Source organism: Coprinopsis cinerea, assembly GCF_000182895.1.
Source record: "Coprinopsis cinerea okayama7#130 chromosome 12 map unlocalized cont3.12, whole genome shotgun sequence".
NCBI classification, from domain to species: Eukaryota; Fungi; Basidiomycota; class Agaricomycetes; order Agaricales; family Psathyrellaceae; genus Coprinopsis; species Coprinopsis cinerea.
In genome coordinates, this window is record NW_003307533.1 from 35,744 (window position 1) to 57,426 (window position 21,683).

The 21,683-nt window shown below is 52.6% G+C and overlaps 7 protein-coding genes across 7 annotated transcripts; 3 read left to right on the top strand and 4 right to left on the bottom strand.

Moving 5' to 3' along the window:
• Nucleotides 1-159: 159 nt before the first annotated feature.
• Nucleotides 160-8,714, bottom strand: CC1G_10472 (hypothetical protein; the record flags this gene model as incomplete). Its single annotated transcript, XM_001834546.2, has 10 exons — nt 160-443; nt 499-804; nt 858-1,592; nt 1,668-2,426; nt 2,487-2,745; nt 2,808-3,003; nt 3,119-4,704; nt 4,769-8,365; nt 8,444-8,497; nt 8,589-8,714. 10 exons carry the CDS (start codon nt 8,712-8,714, stop codon nt 160-162), a joined length of 7,902 nt encoding a protein of 2,633 aa, XP_001834598.2.
• A 1,532-nt stretch (nt 8,715-10,246) lies between these two features.
• Nucleotides 10,247-11,351, bottom strand: CC1G_10473 (hypothetical protein; the record flags this gene model as incomplete). Its single annotated transcript, XM_001834547.2, has 3 exons — nt 10,247-10,281; nt 10,534-10,980; nt 11,234-11,351. The coding sequence occupies 3 exons, from the start codon at nt 11,349-11,351 to the stop codon at nt 10,247-10,249; spliced, it is 600 nt and encodes a 199-aa protein (XP_001834599.2).
• Nucleotides 11,352-12,731: 1,380 nt separating this feature from the next.
• CC1G_10474 (hypothetical protein) lies at nt 12,732-13,959 on the top strand (the record flags this gene model as incomplete). The annotated part of the gene is made up of 5 exons (XM_001834548.1): nt 12,732-12,774; nt 12,833-13,110; nt 13,166-13,244; nt 13,306-13,658; nt 13,711-13,959. 5 exons carry the CDS (start codon nt 12,732-12,734, stop codon nt 13,957-13,959), a joined length of 1,002 nt encoding a protein of 333 aa, XP_001834600.1.
• Nucleotides 13,960-14,089: 130 nt separating this feature from the next.
• On the bottom strand, nt 14,090-15,802 carry CC1G_10475 (hypothetical protein; the record flags this gene model as incomplete). The annotated part of the gene is made up of 7 exons (XM_001834549.2): nt 14,090-14,420; nt 14,510-14,646; nt 14,717-14,790; nt 14,845-15,018; nt 15,077-15,161; nt 15,226-15,492; nt 15,797-15,802. The coding sequence occupies 7 exons, from the start codon at nt 15,800-15,802 to the stop codon at nt 14,090-14,092; spliced, it is 1,074 nt and encodes a 357-aa protein (XP_001834601.2).
• A 1,109-nt stretch (nt 15,803-16,911) lies between these two features.
• On the top strand, nt 16,912-18,421 carry CC1G_10476 (hypothetical protein; the record flags this gene model as incomplete). Its single annotated transcript, XM_001834550.2, has 7 exons — nt 16,912-17,012; nt 17,070-17,121; nt 17,245-17,385; nt 17,445-17,561; nt 17,619-17,824; nt 17,969-18,348; nt 18,378-18,421. The coding sequence occupies 7 exons, from the start codon at nt 16,912-16,914 to the stop codon at nt 18,419-18,421; spliced, it is 1,041 nt and encodes a 346-aa protein (XP_001834602.2).
• A 777-nt stretch (nt 18,422-19,198) lies between these two features.
• On the top strand, nt 19,199-20,288 carry CC1G_10477 (hypothetical protein; the record flags this gene model as incomplete). The annotated part of the gene is made up of 3 exons (XM_001834551.1): nt 19,199-19,570; nt 19,631-19,815; nt 19,880-20,288. The coding sequence occupies 3 exons, from the start codon at nt 19,199-19,201 to the stop codon at nt 20,286-20,288; spliced, it is 966 nt and encodes a 321-aa protein (XP_001834603.1).
• Nucleotides 20,289-20,577: 289 nt separating this feature from the next.
• On the bottom strand, nt 20,578-21,217 carry CC1G_10478 (hypothetical protein; the record flags this gene model as incomplete). The annotated part of the gene is made up of 4 exons (XM_001834552.2): nt 20,578-20,627; nt 20,663-20,710; nt 20,858-20,908; nt 21,136-21,217. The coding sequence occupies 4 exons, from the start codon at nt 21,215-21,217 to the stop codon at nt 20,578-20,580; spliced, it is 231 nt and encodes a 76-aa protein (XP_001834604.2).
• Between the last annotated feature and the right edge of the window lie 466 nt (nt 21,218-21,683).

Here is a 21,683-nt window from a genome sequence, read left to right on the forward strand (position 1 = left end):
AAAAGAGATATATGAAAACGATAAAAGAAAGAAGGAAAGATGGGTAAGTGAGAATGGTATTTTCTTCCAAAAAGAGACAAAAGGGAAAAAGGTATGTGACGTCAAACGAGAGACTTTTTATCTTCACGAGAAAAGGTAATACATACCACAGCCAACGTCTCATCGCGGCAACGAGATGCTCCCCGCACTCCTCGGGCCTTGCTGTTGCTGAATCTGCTTCTTCACCTGCGCTTCCATCTTGACTCTCTGTTTCTTCACGTCGTCGTCCTTCAACTTGACCGTACCCAACACAAAGTTCAAGTAGTTCTCGGCGTTCGACGGGAGGGAGATGGGTGGAGGGCGGTGCAATAGTTGGAGGACAGCTTCTTCAGAGGTGCAGTCGAGGAGCTGGCGACGGACGAAAGCGACGATGGCGAGGCCTACGCGGAGGAGGAATGGAATACCTATCGAACGAGATGAGATACAGTTTCGTCGACCAACGCGCAGAAAGAGACATACCGTCATACAAAAACACATCCCAACTCCTCGCTAAAAACTCATCCGGCAAACAACCCACAAACAGGCTCTCGAACCACGGTTTACAGATCGTAACAGGCAAGATCCCCATATCGACGAACAGTTTCTTGGCAATAGGCGGGTCGTTCACCTCGAGCGCGCGACTGAACAGAGCAGCGTCCACTTCCATTTGTGATGACGTGGTAGAGAAGTAGGATCGGATGTGGGTGTCCATGATCGAGACGAAGATCCAGAAGGCGTCTTCTTCGGGAGCGAGGAGTAAGAGTTGTCCAACGATATGAGGCAGACCTGGAACGTTGGATGAGTCTCGCGCTCGAGGAAAGACAAAAGTTGGGACGCACCACTCGAATACTCAATATCAGGCACCATATTCAAATACGCCTGCAAAAGCTGAACAACCCCACCTCCAGCCTCCTTCAACAACCTCAACTGCGCACGTTCCTCATCCAAGAACCACTCCCCACTCTCAACCTCCCGCTCAATCCTCTCACTCAGGGGTACTTTACCACGCTTACATAACTGCGGATACACCCCCGCAACGCACTTGGCCTTGCCATCCGTCAGGTGCGACCAAACGAGGTACCGCACAGACGAGGGAACACCCTCGAGGAGGAGCTTGCGCACTTTCTTGGTCTTACGCGCTTGAGAGGGAGGCGAAGACGAGAGGAGAGACATCCACTTCTGCTCGCGGTTGCGGTGCGCTTCGATCGTCGAGGTGTCGGGTGGAGGTGCCGCGGGCGATCCGTAGGGTTGCGGACTGGCCGATCCAGAGAGCATCGAGAGCGAGCTTCCGCCTGCTCCAGGGGACTTGAGACCTCCCCACGAATTGGCAATGTCGACGGTGGGTGAGCGACCACCCGAGGAGATCGAGAATGCTGGTGATTCGGCACGTAGGAACGATGCACCCGATCCACCTGTAACAGTCGATCCAGCAGAATCAAGTGCAGGCCCCATATCGCGTCCAAGCACGACCGAATCTTCGGACGCGCGAGCGGCGGTGAACTGGGTGAGCGCAGGTCGAACGAGCTCAAACTCCATGTCCTGAACCTGTAAAAGTACTTCAGGAGACGGCCCATCTAAACCCCACAACCCCCACAAGGATGCACGCCTTTAGTCACAAGTAACGAAGGTAAATGTAAAAGAGAACGCACCGATACTCAGAGCATCATCCTGCTTATTCTTGATCCTGCGTAGGTTAGGCAACGAGAGCTTCGACCTCAGCGAGTTCTGACGACCGATAGTAGGCGAGAGCGCAGTCGGGCTGGTAACGAGCTGGCTTCTGCTATCCAAAAACTGTCCTCCAGCATTGCCAAATCCACCAAATGCGCCACCTCGCGGGGAAGGTTCGTCGCCGAGGTTCTTCGTATCGATGTGAAGTGAAGGAGACGAAGACGGCGCCGCACTGCTCCCTGAACCTCCACTCGCGTTCATCGGTTGAGGTGGAGGCGAGAGCGTACCCCCCCTTCTTGGGATAGGGATGGGTCGAGTCGCACTGGGGTTACTCGCCGTCACAGGTGAAGAATTCGACGCAGAAGCAGCACCCCCAATGGAAGGCGGCCTAAACCCATTAAGCTCCTCCCACGACGGACTCCTGTCATCCCCCAGAGAACCCCTCAAATTCATCGCACTCCTCGACCCCGTCAGCCTCCTCAAATGCAGCCCAACACCTGGGACAGGACCGTTTGTAGGTGGAGGTGAAGTCGATTTCGCGATTCCATTCTCGTTCGTATTCGCATTGCCAGAGGTATTGGCAGCGGTAGAGCCAGCCGTAGACACCGAAGCGATATTCGGCAGCCCCGAGGTATGCGTGCTCTCGGGCGACCCGGCTCTACCTAAACCAAACCCCAACTTGCGCGGCGAAGTAGGTGGCTGGGCGTTGGCTGACGATGAACGATGTGGTTGGGCATGCCCTGACGACGAACAATACGGTTGAGCATTTCATCTCGGTGAACAAAGCGATCGAGCATTACCTGACGACGAACGACTGGGCTGAACACTCGCAGACGACGAGCGCTGAGCTTCCGAAGTCCTCCTAGGCGACGTAGGCGTCTGCGCACGCTGTTGAGACGTCGGAGTCTGCGACCTCTGCTGTACCTGCTCCAGAGGTCGATGACTCTGCGCAAGAGGCGAAGGCGGCGGCATCTGCGATTGCTGCTGTCCAAACGTCATATCCCTCGCCAACGGACTGCTTGGAGACTTGAGGTTAGGAGTCGAGATTCTTGGTCGAAGCTACATTGTATGGTGATATCGCAATCAGTTCCTTCCAGGCGTAGACTAGCAATGGGACGTACCATCGGATGCTGATTAGGAGTAGAAGGCGAAGGCGTCTTACTGTTCGTGATCGTATTTTGAGGAAGGGAGAGCGGCGAAGGCCGGTGAGGCGTCGATTTCACACCCGTAGACGATTGGGTGTTGGTGGCCACGGCAGATGAGCCCGTGAGAGAAGCTGATTTCTTGATTTCGGAGGGTGCGGCGAGAGGATCGGGCCTTTGAAAAAACGACGAGTTAGTATGGAGGTTCGAAGTAATGCCAGGGAAAAAGAACAAAATAGGGGCATTCGTTTGATAAAGATAATTTAAGAATCAGAATGAGAGAGACGCACCTCCCCTTAACATCCCCAGCGCCTAACCCCGAAAAACTCCTCGACCGGGGTCTAACCCCGATCCCACCAACCTTTGGAAAAAAATTGGCTCGCGGAATTGGTTTGTTGCTACTTCCACTTCCACCACTGACATTTCCTTCCTTCGTCAACGTCGTCGTCGTCGAGTCGCTCTTCTCCTCAGCCGTCGAGCTCAAGCTAGAATTGATGGCAGTGCTACCAAGTAGACCTTCTCGCAGACTCATAACACTCGGCCTCTTCCCAACACCACCTCCTCCAACAGTCGAAGCAGAACCGAATCCTCCAGCAGCACCAGGCGGAACACTACCCGTCCTAACAGGCACACCTTCAAAACTCCCCATCCTCTGCATCCCGCGTTCACCAGGAGGCACACTCCCCGCTCTCAAAGGCGACGACTGGATCGGCGCGGTAGGTGGCAGACCCGTCGTATTCGTCGGGGGAGTTCGAAGACCCGCGTGCGGACCTCCTCCAGGCGCATGCGGACCTCCAGCAACATGCGGACCACCAAGAGCATGCGGACCTCCACCAGGACCATGCGCGACACCACCACCACCACCACCAGGCTGCTGCACCCCACCAGGCTGAATACTCGCACTAGGCGGCACAACCCTCGCCTTGGTCGGCGGCGGGTCCACACTCCACGTAATCGGTATAGGCCCCATACTCGTCGCAAAATCACCTTCAATCCGTCCATAAATCGTCGGCCCTCGTCGGATAGGTGGAGGGGGCACACGCATGCCTGGGCCGGGGGGTCGAGGGATGGGAGCAGGAGGGGGAGGCGGAGGACGCGACAACGCTTGGAGGATAATCTGGCGAGCAGAGGGACGCATCATAGGAGGCGGAGCCTGCTGCTGGTATGGATAAGGATAGCCTCCAGGTGGTGGGGGCTGTTGTCCTGGACCTGGTGCTTGACCTGGCGCTTGACCTGGTGGCGGGACCTGACCTTGGGCTGGTCCATGAGGTTGTTGCTGGAACCCACCCGGCGAAACAGGCGACACCTCCCCTCTCAAAAACATCGGACCCTCACTCTCCTCCACACCCAGATCTTTAGGAGCCTTGGGCGCCCCAGGATGAGGCATGAACAAACTCCGCCTCTCGCCCGTACCAGGAACACGAACTGTCGCGCCCTCCCTCAACTCCCTCAGCGAAGGACGGAGGTGGCTTGGCTGGCCTGGAGGAGCGAGTGTCGACGATGCCGTGGTGGTAGTCGATCCAGTCGCCGTCGTCGTAGTCGAAGCGGAAGCAGCGGAGGGGCCTTGCTCAGCAGGCGTAGAAGGCCTCGACGAACTCGAGATCGTCAACGAAGGCGGTAGAGGGGGTGCAGCAGCCGATAGCGGGGTATGTGGTAGGATCGTCACATTATCATCCTCCTCATCTTCATCCGTACCATACGCCAACCCGTCCTCGCTGTCCTTGCTGCTAGACTGCGAAAATTCGGTGGTAGAAACAAGAGACATATCCTGCTCCCCATCACGGTCCATCTCCCTCTGCGAACGCGCGCGGTCGAGAAGAATTTGTTGACGCGACTGTCGTTGACTCGAGTCCTTCACCGCCGTATTTGAAGCCTGCTATTCAGAGGAATAATATAATTAACACCCCATCATCTTCAAAATTTTGCGAAAAACGACATACCTTCTCATCCCCACCACCACCAACCTCCGTCTCCCCACTCTCCCCACTCCCAACACTCGTATAACTATCCTCAACAACACTCGGCAACTCCTCGTCATCCTCAACAACAATCCGCCTCCCCAACCCAAGCGTGCGTCTCTCGCTCTCAGTGAGCGAAATATCGTTGTTCGTTGTATCTTTGGTGGTATCGCCGTCTGAGGATCGAGACAGGTCGGTGGATTGAGAGAAGTCAGTGGTATTGGACATGTCACCGTCTTTAGAGTTGTCGGTCGAGTCGAGCGTGGTATCGCCCCGTGAAGAATCCTCGTCCCTAGAGAGATCCATACTCCCCTCACCCTTCTCCTCCGCACTATACTGATACCCTCCCTTCACACCCGCGTTTCCTTGATTCTGCCCATCAAACAAACTCATCAAACTACTCTCACCAGTCCCAACCTTGCGCTCATCCTCAACCCTCTGCCTCAACGCACTCGCAATACCACCACCACCAGCACGTCCAAACGTGCCACCCCCCATCCCTGGGTTGACCACACCTAGCATACCGCCTCCACTCATCGCACCAGGTCCAATATGAGAAGTGGGCGACCCTAAACCATCATGAATAGCAACATTCCCAACACTGACCATCCCATACCCTCCCGCCCCCGGACTCCCATACCCCACCGCTCCCGGACTTCCAATCGCCACACCCATTGCGATACCAGATCCAGGACTCCCATGCTCACCCATCCCAGGCGACGAAAGCGGACTCCCCCACGTCGCATGCAGCAACGGCGACCTCTGGTTCTCCGGATCCGAAGTCGCGTTCGAACTCGAGGTCGAAGTCGATGTATGTCGCTGTCGTTGAAGATCGAGAGGAGGCGGTCTTGATCCATTTGTATTCGACGTCGTCGTGTAGCCTGACGTCGAAGTCGCAGTAAACCCCGAGGTAGAAGTGAAGCCTGACGCTGCCGTGAATCCCGACATCGCAGTCGACCGGCCATCGAACGAGTCCGCATGTGGATTGTGCTGGTTGGCGTTCGTCCTAAACGCAGAGAGGGCAAGCGACATCCGCGAGGAGGAAGCTTGGGTGTACACGCTAGCGTCCGAGTCGCGGCGGAGGGTGCTTCGTTTACTTTCCTCATCTTCCCCTTCTCCCAAAGGAGTCGTCGATACCGAAGGCGCTTTGGAGTCTAAACTCAAAACCCTCCCTCTCTCCCCGACACCAACGTTCGAACCACCCGCACCAGCGCTCGAACCACCCGCACCAGCGTTCGAACCAACCCCTCCACCACCACCAGAAACACCCAAAACTCCAGGTCCCTCCGACCCCCTCCTAACAGGAACAGGCGGAACAACATCCTGCTCACTCGCAGCCGTAACAGCACTCATAGAACTCATCCTCTTGCCCGCCGCACGTCCCAAACTACCACCGATCCCTGCTCCCATCGCCCCTGCAAAAGTCGCACCGGGGACTGGACTCCCCGGTCCTCCTCCTCCTCCTATCGAACCGCCACCACTAAATCCACTAGGACTTCCACCAAACCCACTCGGACTCCCTCCAAACCCACTAACACTCCCCATACTAAACCTCGAATACCGATAATCATCATAGATATCCCCCGCACCCTCCCAACTACTACTCGTCGCCGCAGTCCCACTACTCCGCACACTATGCGCAATCGAGCGGATGGAGCGCACGGAAGGCGCCTCGGAGGGCCGGCGTTCGCGTTGGTGAGAGTAGTGGAGGTATGGGGGGTTCGGAGGCTGGTGTTGGTGCTGGTGGTGTGAATGTGCGTGATGCGGGTACGTAGGCGAGGTAGGCGATAACGACGACCCGTCCGTCGTCGGGAACTTTTGAAGAACAGTCGACGGTGGTGAACTCGATGGTATAGGAGGGGAGGTGTGAACCTGCGGCGGACTCCTATTCACTCCTACGCCTCCTCCTCCTACACCTCCTAGTCCTCCTAGACTCTGCTTATGCCCATGCCCTCCTCCCAAACTCTGGTTATGCCCATGTCCAAACGACCTCGCACTCTGCGCTAACGAATGCGTCCTAGAAAGCGTCCCAGGCGGAAGCTGCACATCCTGATGCGTATTCGGTGGCATAGGGAAGAACGTCGAGGTGCTCGGTCCGTCCTCATCATCATCATCATCGTCTTCGTCCTCCGAATCATCTCCATAGCGTAGACCGTCGACCGTATCCACGCTCCGCACAGAAGCGTTACGCGTGAGACCCGCACTCCCAGGTCCAGATCCCACTCCATCCACCCCTCCCCCTCCTCTCCCTACGTTGGCGTACGTCGCAGTCCCCGCACTACCCAATCCATCCTCCCCTCCCCTCCCTTCACCCTCGTCTTCATCACTATCGCTATCGCTCATCCCATCCGCCAAATCCTGCAAAAGCGACAACCCAATACCCACGACACCCTCCGCACTCGCCACACTAAACCGGTTGGAGAACGAGGTCGTAGAGTAGGATGTGTCCGGCATGAGCGATGTGTTGGGAGGTTTAAGTGGATGGTCATCATCGTCGTCGTCGTCGCCGTATTCGGAGGGGGAGTCGTCGTTTGTCAAGGAGAGCGTGAGTGGTGCGTTCTTCGAGGAGGGGGTGGGAGCGGTGTTGGAGGATGATGGAGTCGCAGTCGTGGTTGTAGCAGTAGTGGTAGTCGAAGAGGACGAAGAACCCTCCACAGTCGTATTAGGCGAATCAACGAGCGACGACCTCGACCTCTCCTCAAGCGCCGTGCCTTCATCAATCGGCATCCTCCCCTCCCTCTCCTCAATAAAAGCAGGCACAGCAGGACTAACAACCGGACTCTTCTTCGTTATACGCAGTGGGTCGACATGTGCTTCGAGTAGTTCCAGCGGGGCTGGCCTCGCTTTCCCTTCTTCCGCATCAGCGTCGACGTCGACCGAAACCCGTGCACTGCTAACAACAGACGAATCGCGTATAGAGCCCCTCCTCCACCCCTCCTCCACCAGATGAAACTGTTGTTCGAGGTTGCGGACTGAAGGCGACGGCGAGTGGGTGTTACTCGAGAACGCGAACTGGGGTGGTCGCGCTTCTTCTTCCTCAACCTCTCCTCCAACCATACGACCACTCTGCTGCTGATCAACCAAGGGCGGGGATGCTGCCGATACTGGAGGAGCCGATGTCGATGCTGGCGTAGCTGATGACGAGGGTGATGATGAGGTGTGATCCTGGATAGTCGCAGACATCGACATATGGTGATGATGCCTCCCAAGCGACGCCCGCGAGTCGCTGCGCATCGCACCGACGTTGGAGAGGTTGGGGAACGGGCTGGCAGGCGTCGACGTCCTACTACTCGTTCCATCCCTACTCAACCCATCTCTCGCCACCCCTTCTCTCCCTAATCCTCCCTCCCTTGCACTCCCCGCACCCGCAACACCAAACGACCCACCCAATCTCGAACTCGGGGGCGTAAACGTCGGCGTCGGCGACTTAGCGAAGGTATTAGGGGTAGAGCCTTCACGCGATGAGGAGACGGATGCGGTAGAAGACGAAGCGCGGCGGGCCATGACCGGTTTTTTGAGTTTGCCGTGGAAGCGGACGTGCGAGCCTGAGAAGCGGCCGATGACGCCTTCGCAGTAGCCCTATATACACGCACCATCGTTGATTTTGTTAGTTAGTTATTTGGGGTAAAGAAGAGAGCGAAGAAGGGAGGCACGCACGAGATAAACACCCTCCTTATCCGCCACCTGCAACAACACCACAATCTCATCGTCCTAATAAATAACCCACAAACCCTAATTAGCTCTCCTCCTCTTACCACCCCTTCATCCGGCGATCAACAATACCGAATTGAATTAAACGCACCTTGAGAAACATGAGGTCCTCTGAAGACTCGGCTACACAGTCGGTGAGAGCTGTGCACTTTCCTATCCCACCCTTCATCGCGAACCGTGTCCACCGCGCCAGCTCGATTGGGTCCATCGTCGACATGGTTGTGGATGTTGGCAGGTGTTGTAGGGTGGTGGTAGTAGTGGTAGTAGTCGTCGATAGTAGTTGTTGTCTTCAGTTTTTGACGATAGAATATATCTTCGAGAGAGTCGTAGTCGGATGGGTAGAACCGCAGAGTCGGATGGCTGTTAAAAAAAGCTCTACGGCCACACCCTAACCATCCGCGTCCAAACCCAATCCCTAACCCAAATTCTTCCCCGTCTTCGTGTTCGCCTTCTCTTTTCTTCTTCGTCTTCTTCGTCTTCTTCGTCTTCTCTTCTTCTACTCCGTAGTCGTACACGTGCGTCTCCCTTCCTTCCTTCCTTGCTCTCTAAACACACCCCTATTCAACACAAAAAATCCCAAAAACACAAAATCCAAAATCACGGCGTACATACCTGTAGAACCACGTCCACGTCGAAGCAAGAATCTGAACAGAGAATTCAGACTCGCGTCCACGAGGCTCGAGCCTGGAAAACCGACGAGAAGAAGAGGAAGAGGCGTCCAGCCAAAAAACCAACAGGTAAAACCCTAAACCGAGCGCACGGAGCACAGAGAGAACGGACGAACGAACTTTCCTCTCTCTCTGACAGCTGAGTCTAAGCTCTGTCGTCGAGCTTTCAGCTGAGTTTGGAATATGCGCCCTGTGAAATGGTGCCTGAGCTGGCCAGGTCCGAGTCCGTTGATCTGGACTCTTGTCACCCCCGTTCAAACCACCCATCACTGATTGAGCGGAAGGTGTTGGCAAACACGGACAATCACGTCCCTCGGGACCCGGCTTTCCATATTGAGGCCAAGCAATTGATATGAGAAGCCGGAGGAAGCCTAGGACGGGGACGAAGAAAACGGGGAGTGGTGGATCGAGTTCCAACCAACTTGAACGATAGACTTCGAAAGGGCTCATCGCGGGAGAGGAATTGACTGGATGTCATGTCCGTCTAAGTCAGGAGGGAGGGCTGAAGAACTACTGGTAAACAAAAATCGACTGGTGCTTGGTGGTTCAAGATACAAGATACAAGTCCGCATTCATGTTCGATGGTTATAACGTTCCAGGTACATTGACACCATTCACCAACTTCGAGTCTTCGAGGCAAGAAACCCCTCGTCACAGACATGTCATTCTTAACCAAGTCCTGTTCTGTTTGGGCGCTCTAAAGTCTATACATGTAGGTCGTATCATTTGTTTGTACAAGTACAACAAATAAGACGGGGAAAAGAGGAAGAAATCCCGAATAAATTTTCACTTCTCGCACTCCTCGACCAAAAAAATCTCTACAAACCGCTCTACCTTTCGGACCCCTCCCCCTCCTCCTCCTCCTGGTCAGCCACCTTCGACCCCCTCACCCTCCTCGTTCGAAACAAATTCCAAACCCACCATGCATTACTATCCTTCTTTACTGGTTTTGCCTTTGCCGCTGGTCCTGATTCCGAACCTAAACCTGACCCCGTACCTGATCCAAATTCCGGGCCTGATCCTGAACCTGAACCTGACCCCGATCCCAATTCCGAGCCCGATTCTGAACCTGACCGCGAGCCTACAAGTACCACAGACTCGGACGACGGCCGCAACCTTGCAGCGCCCGAATCAGGAGAGGATAATTCGGGGACATGAGAGGATAATTCGGGGACACGAGAGGTGTTGGTGGTGGTGGTGGTGGGTTTAAGATCTGGGAAGCGAAGCGAGTTTCGGTACAGGGATGGAGTGATGGAGTGGGAAATGGGATCGGATGTGAATGGAGGATGGTTAAAGAGACGACGATGGTCGGTAAAAAAAATAATCATCGTTAGAGCGAGATTTAAACAGCTTGGGAGACATACATACCTGGGCTGGTTGAACCGCCTCCCGAGTCCGCTGTTCTTCTACCGCCTCGCCTCTCTCCACCACCGCCAATCTCCCTCTCAACCCAAGTCGAGCCACAGCTGCGACACCGTGACTTCAACACATCCCCGCGTCCTTTCGCCGTATCCGAACCCAATCTTTCTGCTCGAACTTCTACCTCTACTCCTTCTCGGAGCTCTACTAGTACCTCTACTCCTCCTCGAAGCTTTACTAGTACCTCTACTCCTTCTCGAAGTTCTACCCGCCCAAGTTCAGCTTTACCTTCAGCCTCCGTCTCTGCTTCCACTTTACCTTCAGCCTCCGTCCCTGCTTCCACTTTACCTTCAGCCTCCGTCTCCGTCCCTGCTTCCGCTTTACCTTCAGCCTGAGCCTCAGTCTCTGCCAGTGCTTCCGCTTCGGCTCTCCTCTTCGCATCCCGCTGGCGGATAACTGCAATTCATAAAATATACGCAAGCGCAGGGTAGTGAGTTAGTTAAGTGTTTCGGAGATTTCAAAAGGGATTCAAAATGTAAAATGAACGAAGGAGGGGTTCAGACGAAAAGGAAAACAATGGGATTCAGCACGGTGAAAAGGAAGGGAAGAGGGTTCAGAATGACGATAAGAAAGAAGGTTCAGACCAACAAAATAACAGAACAAGAAAAAGAAAAAGAAAACGAGCAGAAAAAAAAAAAATCTCACTCACATTCCTCATTCTTCACTCTAATCCTTTCCCTCGCATCCGCTAGTATCTCGTCCTCACTCCGCGTATCTCGAAAACGAGCATAGTTGTAGGAATTGGAGAAGTATCCGATTTCTGCCATCCTACTATTCGTTACCGCGGGGCTTCGAGGTCGTTTATAGGGTGAAGGATGTCTCTCGTTGTCGTGAAGTGGGACCGTTGTCGTGAATTGGAAGTGGGAGGGAAGAAAGCCTGTTAGGACGGCCTAAAGCAGGAAGTAAGCGTATTGAGGAGTATTTCGGTTTTGATTGAAACAAATGGTCGGAATCGAAAGGAAAGGGGGTGTGCTTTCGAGTCACTCAGACTGATGTCCATAATCTAGACCTAAATGGACGGATCAATGTCTTGGAAGGCAGGCCCCACGCCGAACCTCCATATGTACAATCTCTCCTATCCCGACTCCCAGCATCAACTTTCAACAAGTTGGTTCCCTCTCGGAAGTATGTACTCCAAATTCCTAATCAAATTCTTCCTCAACAGACCCGTCGGGTTCGGATAGAGTGGAACGACAATATCCTTCACAAAGTCCGTGTTGGGTACTACGGCCAAGTTGAAGGACGATGGCGTGAAGAAACAGAGGGTGAAGAAGCAGATTCAGCGCAGTCTTTACTGTAGATAGCATGGAGCCTCTGTGTCTTGTAGAACACGCATAACAATGTACTTATCTCAACCTCCTCTGTGTGTGTGTGTGTGTGCGTCCGGATAATCCTTTCTCCAATCGTATTCTACTTCTCATTGGATGTACATCGACTTGCCAAAATGTGAAAGATCGACGGGCGTTTCGGAGTTCCCGAGCGCTTTGCTCTTGCAATTTGAAAGATCGACGGGCGTTTCGGAGGTTCTCGAGCGCTTCGCCAAGGCTGGCGATTCAACCGGTAGTTCGCACCCTCCTCCCAAAATCCACCCGAGGGCGATGTCACATTCACTATTTCTAGGACGCAAAGTTACGCTCTAAACCCGCATCTGATGACGGGTGGGTCGAAATTCACTGAGTAGGGCAGTCTGGATGGGATGAAACAAACCCTGCATGTCAAATCAGAGCCTCCAAGTTCTGTATGGCCGCGGTATACGTTAGAAGAAGGGTGATGGACATGATGAGTTTGTTGCACTTACCACAAACTGCGTAATCTGCCCTGCTTCGTCGAGAATGTGCTTCACGGTGTTGTGCGAACGATTTATTGGTCAATGATAATCATTTGCTAGTGATATCAGGGCGGCAAAGTGGCTCTTTGAGGGCAGATCGTAATCCAGGAGGTCTGAAGGAAACCTAGTGGCACAGGGTTCTTCCCATTGTACATGAGCATTTTGTAGGTATCACAGCAGCTATAAAGCCCCGGTGTATTCCAGTACATACTCCCCAGGCGCCGTTCGTTCCTCCCCTTTCTCGTCTAAAGAACAATCCTTCTGATTTGAATTAGATATGTCCGGCGTAGACCTCGAGAAATATTGAGAAGTCACTGCTATGTGTCTATTCACCAACGTCACTGTCACCATCCTCTTCGTCGGTTAGTTCGTATCCTCCTATTCGAAAAGTGTCCAAACTAATTGCCGTCGTACCACCAGGTCTTCAATTATTCATGTCCCTCCATTCGCTCTTCACATTCTTGTCTTCCCCGCCCTCTGTCCGCAAGGGGAAAGTGCCCTACATCGCCACTTCACTCCTTATCGTCTTCTTCGCTCTAACGGCGTCGCTGGATGCATATACCAACGCTCGGACAATGTTTGAGACTAAGAGCGGGTCACAGTTCATTGAACTGACAGGACAAATAGAGTGGGAGTGGTCTAGGATCTTGAGTCTAGTCTCTCTTTTCATGGCGCTTTTCATCGGCGACGGCCTTTTGGTAAGCCTCAGTAACTCTTGTAAACGGAAACATCAGTACTGATAGAATACTGCAGCTGTATAGGGCCTTTATCGTCTGGAAAGATCAATGTTTCGTCCTTATCGTCCCCGGTCTCTGCTACCTTGCGTCGATGGGTATGACCTCTCCCCAGCGCACATCCTAGTCCATGACTGAGCCAATGAATATATCCTTCAGGCCTTGGATTTTACATCGCTTCCCCTCTCAAGACAGACGCCTGGAATGAGCAATCCAGAGCAATCGCGAGCGCCTTCACCTTCCTCGCTGTCTCCGTGAACACCATGGTCACAATTCTCATCTGTACCCGTCTCTTACGCGCTCGGCGATCCATTGCGCACGCGCTTCCCGACCAACACTTGAGGGTCTACACCAAGATTGTCATCGTGTTGATCGAATCTGCGTTACCGGTTACGGTGTTCGGAATAGGCTATGCCATCTCTCTCGTCATTCCTATGGGAAAGACGACCCAACTAGCGACTGTTTGGCAGGTCATGTCGCTGATTTTCGCGCTGCTATATTTCGGTTTTGCGGTCGGTCATTTCATCTGAATTTCGGGAATATAGTTGATCAAGGGTCTCACAGACATTATCGCCCCAACTTATCATCTTCCGGGTGACGTCTGGCCGGTCGTGGACCAACTCGACTGAAATGACGGGTGGGCCCCATGTTGGGGGCCATGGCTCCAAAACGCTCACGTCCCAGCCCATCAGGTTTGCTTCTATGGCGACCTCTAAGGACGCTGAGAACTCTATTTTCTCGCTTCGAGGCGAGGTCGAGTCGGGGGTTGATCACGGGATGACTGGTACTAAACGCGATGCACAAGAGTTGTAGCAGGCGTGAAGTTAGTAGTTACCATACCCTGTCAGTACTGGTTACTGAGAAAACGTGTGCAAGGGCATTCACGCATCCGATGAAATTTTATTTATATATGCAACATATGTATTCTACTCGTAGAAGGGGCCTACAGTGTACCATACGGTTTCACTTCGGTGCAAGCAGGATCGAACATCCCCGTCCAGAAGTACTCCAAATTCTTGATCAAATTTCTCCTCAACAAACCCGTCGGATTCGGATAGAGTGCAACGACAATATCGTTCACAAAGTCCTCGTACATCTTGCAGAAAGAGTTGAAATCCGCCGAGTTGGGATCAGGGACATAATTGTCCACTCCCCCAACATTTCTTCCAGGAGGCATAGGTCGCCTCGTAACAAGGTACCCTAGACCTTCGAAGCTGAACGGACCAGGCGCCCGATGGAAGTCATCAGGGAACTTCTCGTCCTGAAGAAGGATTCTGCCGCATCCATGCTGAGGTTACTCCAAGGACCATCGTGGTTCCTCCCATCAACAAAGAAGAGGATGGGGAACACCGACTCGGCGTACGCTGTGAACCAGCGAGGAGAGACGAAACTCATCTCTGGGTTCGTAGCGATCGACTGCTGGATGCGCTGGTATCGGAGTTCAGTTGCAGCTGTGAGATTGTAGAATCCTCCTCCGTGGATGTTGCTGTATTCCACGAACTGTCAAAAGGGATATGTGTCAACTCAACATGAAATCCATTCCTGTACAACTCGACGAGAAAGCACGTACCTGATCGAACAACGTCTGGTTGAAACTATGATTATCGCCGAAATGGAAGTCTCCGCGCGTCATACTCGTATCACCTGACAAGCCTTCAATCTCAATTCCAAACCATGGACATGGTGGTGGAGACGAACCTTCAAACACAGCATGTGTATTCAGCCCACCCACAATCGCAGGAGGCGGGGGTTCAATAATCCCCGTCCTCCAAGTCTTCCCTCCAATACTCATCAAATTCGTAATCGGGTTTCCGTCGACGAGGAAGGCTGCGTAGGTAACGAATTTCGCGAACGTGTTCTCCATGTTGAATCCTAAACACGGAGTAAATTACTCAATTAGCGTCCGGACTCTTGCCTACGAGGACCCCACGAGGGGAGGTAAAGCTCAGAGGCCCACCTTCCATAACAGCCTGAACGATCTGAGCTGGCGTCGCGATACCCGACCTGGGAAGGTACTGCACAAAGTACCAATTGTAAATGAGCACCCGTACAATCATCCACAACCAAAACGCGACATACCCCATGATTCGCCAACGTATTCAAACCCGGACAAGGTCCCCTATGATCCAAATGCGGCCTAGGCGCCTGATACGGATGCGCCGCATCATTGACCAACTTCAAGGTGGAATCCGCTAACGGCCCAGGTGGAGGGCCAGGGTTGACAACCGGCAGTCCGGGGATAATCGTCTCGAGCTGGCGCTTGGAGAGACCCCCAAGAGACTGATAAGCCGGAAAGGCATTAACGTTTGCCAAAGCGATGGCGAGAGTGAGGAGGGGGAGTGGGAGCTTGCACGAAACCATCGTTGTCAGACACAACGCGTGAGAGGGAGAGAGAGGGTCGAGCTGAGCGAGCTTGGGGTCCCACTGAGCACTCCGCTGGCTACATCTCGGTACTATATAACCATGGAGGCATGCACCCACATCCGAGATGGATGGGAACGAACCTTCTGCCGAAGCACGTCCCAAGCTCACATTAGGAGAGTCCGAGCCTCTGTAAGGAACTACCCAAGCCTCTCGTTCCTGACCCTCCCAACAAAAGCGTCGATTACAGCAGAAGTACAAGGCGTCTTCCAACGCAAATGCCGCATACGTGCATCCATCGTGATATCAGATTCATCTTGACGTCTGATTGGAATTGGAACCCCACAATGCGGTTCGATGCTCACGCCTAAAGCTGCCAAATCCAGCCACTTTGTTGACGGACTTGAGGACTTCTAATCAGCTGAACCACTCGGCCATACTGAAAAACTATACGACATGGACCCACAAATAACGACAAAGCGCGCTGCTGTGGGACTTAAAGCGCCCAATTAGATAGGTTCTAATTGTCGTTAAGACCGGTCCGCTCGGGGTGTTGACGTCCCTAGAACATGTACACAACGACAGTTGGTAAGCGCCAAAGGATAAGGATCTACTGGGCAGTCCCAGGGGCTCCTGCGTTGGGTACTTATCTCGACGGAGTTTAGACAAGGGAGTGGAACATTGGAGGTAAAGAGCCGCCGATTCTAGTTCAGTGTTTTGCTTTGGTGTCCTCCCACTTGTCTTCCAAACACCGACAAGCAACCCCACGTACGTATATCATCGGTCGATAAGTTGATCGACTAGTCACCCTCCGGAAACGTTGCTGCTTCAATCTGATCTACATCCTTCGAGGTCACGTCTGCTTCCAGGCTTACCTGTCTTGTCATGTCTCTTGGATCGTCTCCTTGAAAGCCCAGTACTATCTACTGAACACCCATAAGCCCTCCGAGCCCATGACAGTTGATTCTTCGAACTTGGCAGACTAGCGCTCCCATAGTATTATCCAGCGGGCTCTCTTCTATCGCGACCGTGACCTATCAAACGGCGACGAAGCACCATCCACGCCGTTCTCAACGTCCACGCCAACCAATCGGTATAATGACGGTAGAAACAAGCCCTCTCGAAGTCCACTGTGTATTCAATAAAAGTCTTCTCTGGCGATTACTTCGATAAGTGGCCCCTTCTCTGACGGTTATTCCGTGAACTGGCCACTTCTCTGCTTGCCATTTCGATAAACAAATGCTGTGACGGCACTTCGATAACCAACTTCTTCCTCGTGGCTGGTCCTTCTACCCTTGGAAATAGCTCATCCGAGTCTTACTCAGCTGGCACATAAGAAGCCCATCGTTGAATCTACCCTTACTTTCTACTTAACCTCATCTAGTAGCGAGTATACTGATAGCCATGCTGATACAGCGATTGGCATCGAGTTTGGCGCTCGTCGCTTCCACTTATGCGCTCCTCCGATTCCCTTGCTCTCAGCTCGTCACTGAGCGTTTTGATCCGTGCGTCGCTTGGTCTCCATTTGTCCTTTGTTAATCTAACGACGACCTTTCACTTAGGCTGGTTACACCTGGCGAGGTCTCACCACACCTTCACCAAATCGTCGGAGGGGTGCGTTTCCAGGTCTCTCGTTTGTTCGCACTCATAGGCTAACGATGTCAATCTCCAATAACGTTCAGAATGCGTAAGTTCTCCCCTTTCAGAAACTCCAGGGAGTGTCGACTCACTTGTTAGGGTAGCTTTGACTTGACCATGGACCCCACAATCGACATCGCAGAGACAGCGACCTGCACAACCTGTCGCTTCAAGGAGGATAAATCGAACTACTGGACCGCCGTGCTGTATTTCAAGCATCCCAATGGGAGCTTCTTCCGGGTAAACTATCTATCCTTGACCTTGCAATGCGAGCAACTAATGAAGTACGATTGCTCCAGGTACCCCAGATGGCGAATCATGGCACAGGGCCAGGTACACAGTCTGGTGGAATGACGGTGTATTACTTCCAACCTCGCGCTCCTACGAAGAATCTGAACGTTACCGCCTTTGCTCCTGTAAATCTCTCTCTTCTTCTCTCCGTTGAGCAACTAGCGCTGAAGGGACATTTATAGGGATTCCGCATGCTAGTCGGCAATCCTATGCGCCGTCGAGACGACATTGATCCCAACTCTACGGCTGCGAAGGCGACTACGTTCAGGTGCTTCCATGGCGCCGATCCTGGACCCTTTGGATCGCCTGGAAACGGTCCTGATGACACGTTCGAGTTACCAAACAAGATCTGCACCGGGGGAATCAGGACGAACATCTTCTTCCCCCAGTAAGGAGACTGACTATCATCCTCGCAAAGTGTACTGATAACTTTCAAGGTGCTGGGATGGAATCCACCTCGATACCCCTGATCATCAGGCAAGGCCTTTTTACTTCTTTTGCTTGTGAAGGTTATTCTGAACCTGGAACAGAGCCACGTCGCACACCCCTCTGGCCCCCCAGCCCCCGACGGACTCCAATTCTTCGGCACAGATTGCCCAGATACTCACCCCGTCCGCCTCCCTCTCCTCTTTATCGAAATCGTCTGGGACACACGCCCCTTCAACGACCCCGAGCTTTGGCCCAAAGACGGCACCCAGCCCTTTGTCTTCAGTATGGGCGACCCCACCGGATATGGCCAACACGCCGACTATGTCTTCGGATGGGAAGGCGACTCCCTCCAACGCGCGATGGATAAATGTACAGATGGCAACCCCGCTCCCGAGGCGTGCCCCGAGCTGACACCGCAGGACATGGAGACAATGAATACCTGCAGGCTACCGGTCAAGGTTCCGGAGGTTACGGAAGATCAGTGTAAGCTATCGTCTACTTCTCTATCATAGGCGATCTGGCTGACGATGAGGGATGGTTTGATAGACTTGGATAATCTCCCTGGATGTAATCCGATCCAGGAAGGACCGGCGTATGCGACGCCTATCTCGAACTGCGATGCAGTTTCTACAACGGTGGATGCGCCTCTCCCAACCACGCCTCCACCAGTAATTGTCCCTCCTTGGCCCATGTGGTGAATGCCTTGCTTCATCGTGCTATCGATCCTGCCGTTGTCCTCGAGGCGTGTTGATCAATCATCATCCATTCCCTAGTAGCAAATCGCAGATTCCAATCGTTACATCAATATCCAAGGTCTAGATGAGGTTTTATGCGCTCAAAATTGTGATTATCTTCGAAAGCCTCATGCTTAGCCTACCAATGAGCTTGGAGCAGGGTTATATCTCAATTGGAGCTATTTTCATTCCGTCATAATCTCGTTTACTATAAGGTTGGCCGCGACGCTAAGATCGCTTGCCTAGGACACTGTGTGCGGGTATAAATTGCGAATGTAGCCCTTTAGTCTCCATTGGAATCTATTAGAAGGAAATCGAAAAGCATGAGTCGGAGGGTGAGGAGGAGAGGAAGAAACGGTGATTCATGTATTTGTACTTGTTTTGATCAGAAGCCATTGGCCAACTATTTGCAGGCCGGTCGTGATCATGTCTCGTTGCCCCATCGTTGTTTTCATTTCTCACCGCACGCCATCCGTTCCCAACCCAAGCTTCCTAACGAACGCCTACGAACCCACCACCGACCGTTGCTCATAGCAGTGGTAGCTACGTCTCAATCACAGTCTGAACTAGAGGGTTTCGACTGTCAGTCATCATGGAGGATGGAGTCAGCAGGAATCCAAACCCATAACGCTGGTGACGTCCAGGTTGAAGTTGAAAAGGAGGGTATCGGGAATGGTGGCATCGTCCTCCTAGAGAACTGCACCGATCCCAGGGAGATCATGGAGTGGGCAGGAAGGCTAGAAAGACTTAGGTATACGCCTGATCGCAGTCCTTCCCCGCCCTTACCCAGGGTAACTCTCGATATGGAGGAGGATGTCACAGTAAAGAATAGCGAATACGGGGTGGCTAGTAATGAACTACACATTCCTAACGATACCCCGAACGTTTCTCGAATCACACGATTCAATACGCCTTCGGCTCTGTCCGATTTTACCAGAGAAGGGTCTCTGGACACTGATATCATGTCTTTGGTGAGCCTCCTTTCGAACGTTAAATAAAAAATAACGCTTAACATCTCAAATGTGATCCAGGGGTTCCCTGACGAAGACTCGTCGTTCCTCACCACAGAGAGTTCGCCGTGCCCACCTAGGGACGGGACGATTCAACACCTATCAAAGGAATCGAATACGCCGTTAACAAAGTCGAAGAGTGGGAACCACCCTCGAAAGCACGGCGAAGGTGGATGGGTGTTCACATACGGAAAGAAGCGAAAATAGTGAGTGTTTACTGTTTTTTCCATCCGAAACACCGTTCGACTTACCAAAATTCCCTCATCTCAGCATCGCGAGCGAAGGATACCTTGACCCTAATCTAACAGACTACGAAGTAACCGTTATCGCCAAAGGCATGTTTAGAAAGAAATGGACCGAATCCGCTCAGGAGAAACTCCGCACCGAACTCGCTGCAGTGGGTCAGACGCCCACCAAAGCCCAGTTCGATCGCCTAAGTCGCCAGAAAATGACCGACGACATGAGGAGAGAGCAGCAAAAGTTCTTGAAGACGGCGTTGGATCAGGTTGAGGAATTGAGGAGGAAGATGGGGGTGAAGAATCCGACGCAGAAGGCGAAGGAGGAGGAGAATCATGGTCCGCCGAAACCGAAGAGAGCGAGGATGAGCGCGGATAAGAGGCTTGCGCTGGGTTTGGAGTCTGCTGGGAAGTATATTGAGGATATGATGAAGACGACATGATACTATCAATATGCCCTCACGTTCATTACTTTAATAACTCCCTGTATTGTCGCGCGTAAATCTTTCATTCATGTTCACTTCAGTCACGATGTTGATTGAACTCGAGATTTCTCAAAGTCGATGCGCAGCTTCACTAGAAGAGGGTCAAGGGTGAATTGGGCGAAACTGAGGACGACGTCGGGAACTCACAATTCATAGGCAAATACGACTGCAACCGTGCGCCTGGTTGCGTAGGGTTCCGGTGGGATGAGTAACTATGCCACGTGAAGCGTCCATTCTTTCGCCTGGCCTACTTGAGTAGGTTGTAACGGAGACTGCGCTCAACGTTGGGCCTAAATGCTATAAGGACTCTACCGGTTAGCTTTCGCGCTCACTGCCAAACTGAATTGCGCCAAGGCTCCAAAGCGAATCGGGAAGAAGCTCTGTGGCCACGACAGAAGCGACAGTCAATGAGCGCCCACTGGGGACCTCGATACAAGCAGTACATAATACAAATAAGACCTTTCGAATAGAATGAGCGTAATTGGAATTCCTAACTCAGCAGTCCTAATTTCCGGCATTGGGTTTACCGGGAACGAGCCATTCAGTGTCGCCTCTGGCGGACTCGGTATATTTCATACCTGAATGTACGACGTTTGAGTTGGGTCAGTATAAAATGGGAACTGATGCGAAGAGAGGACAGTGCCTACGCACCGACGGGTCCACCCAGGACCACCGCCACGGCGGTAAGCGCCCAAACGCACAACGAAGAGTACGTAGTGAATTTCATCTTCAGATCGAGACTTCTCGCTTTCTAAGAGGATAGAAATGTCTAGCGTATATTGAAGAGCCATCGTATGACACTTACTGAGTTCTGGGTGTGCTAATCTTGGTGGGTGATTTCTGGGGTACGAAAGAACGACGATCCTCCTCGACTTTATACCCCGCATCCTACGAACCAATAACCGTGTGATTCCTCGATAACCAATCATTCGGTATTTGGATTAATGAAGTTTCTGCTGTCTCTAAATAGCTAGCCGCGTCCACCTAACTACTCGAGCTCTTCCACGAAGGTTCTGAACTTGAATTGTTCAACTTCTTCGAATTTAGAACTACGATACTGGTACCTCCAAATAGATTTCGTGCGAAATACGCGGCCATGAATGAATTGAGAAGATGATCTCGCGAGAAAACATGCCAAAAACAACGCGTGGATTGTCCTATACGAACCTTCGAGATGTCTACTCCTGGATAGGTCGCTCTATCAAGGATCCATAACTCAAGGGCCGACGCTTCTGTCCATTCATGCACATTTTTTTGCCTTCGAGAACGAGAGTTCGGGGATATAAGGAGGTGGAGAAGGTGATAAGGTACGGTTAGAGTTGGTTGCGGACATAATATTGGAAAGGAATTAAT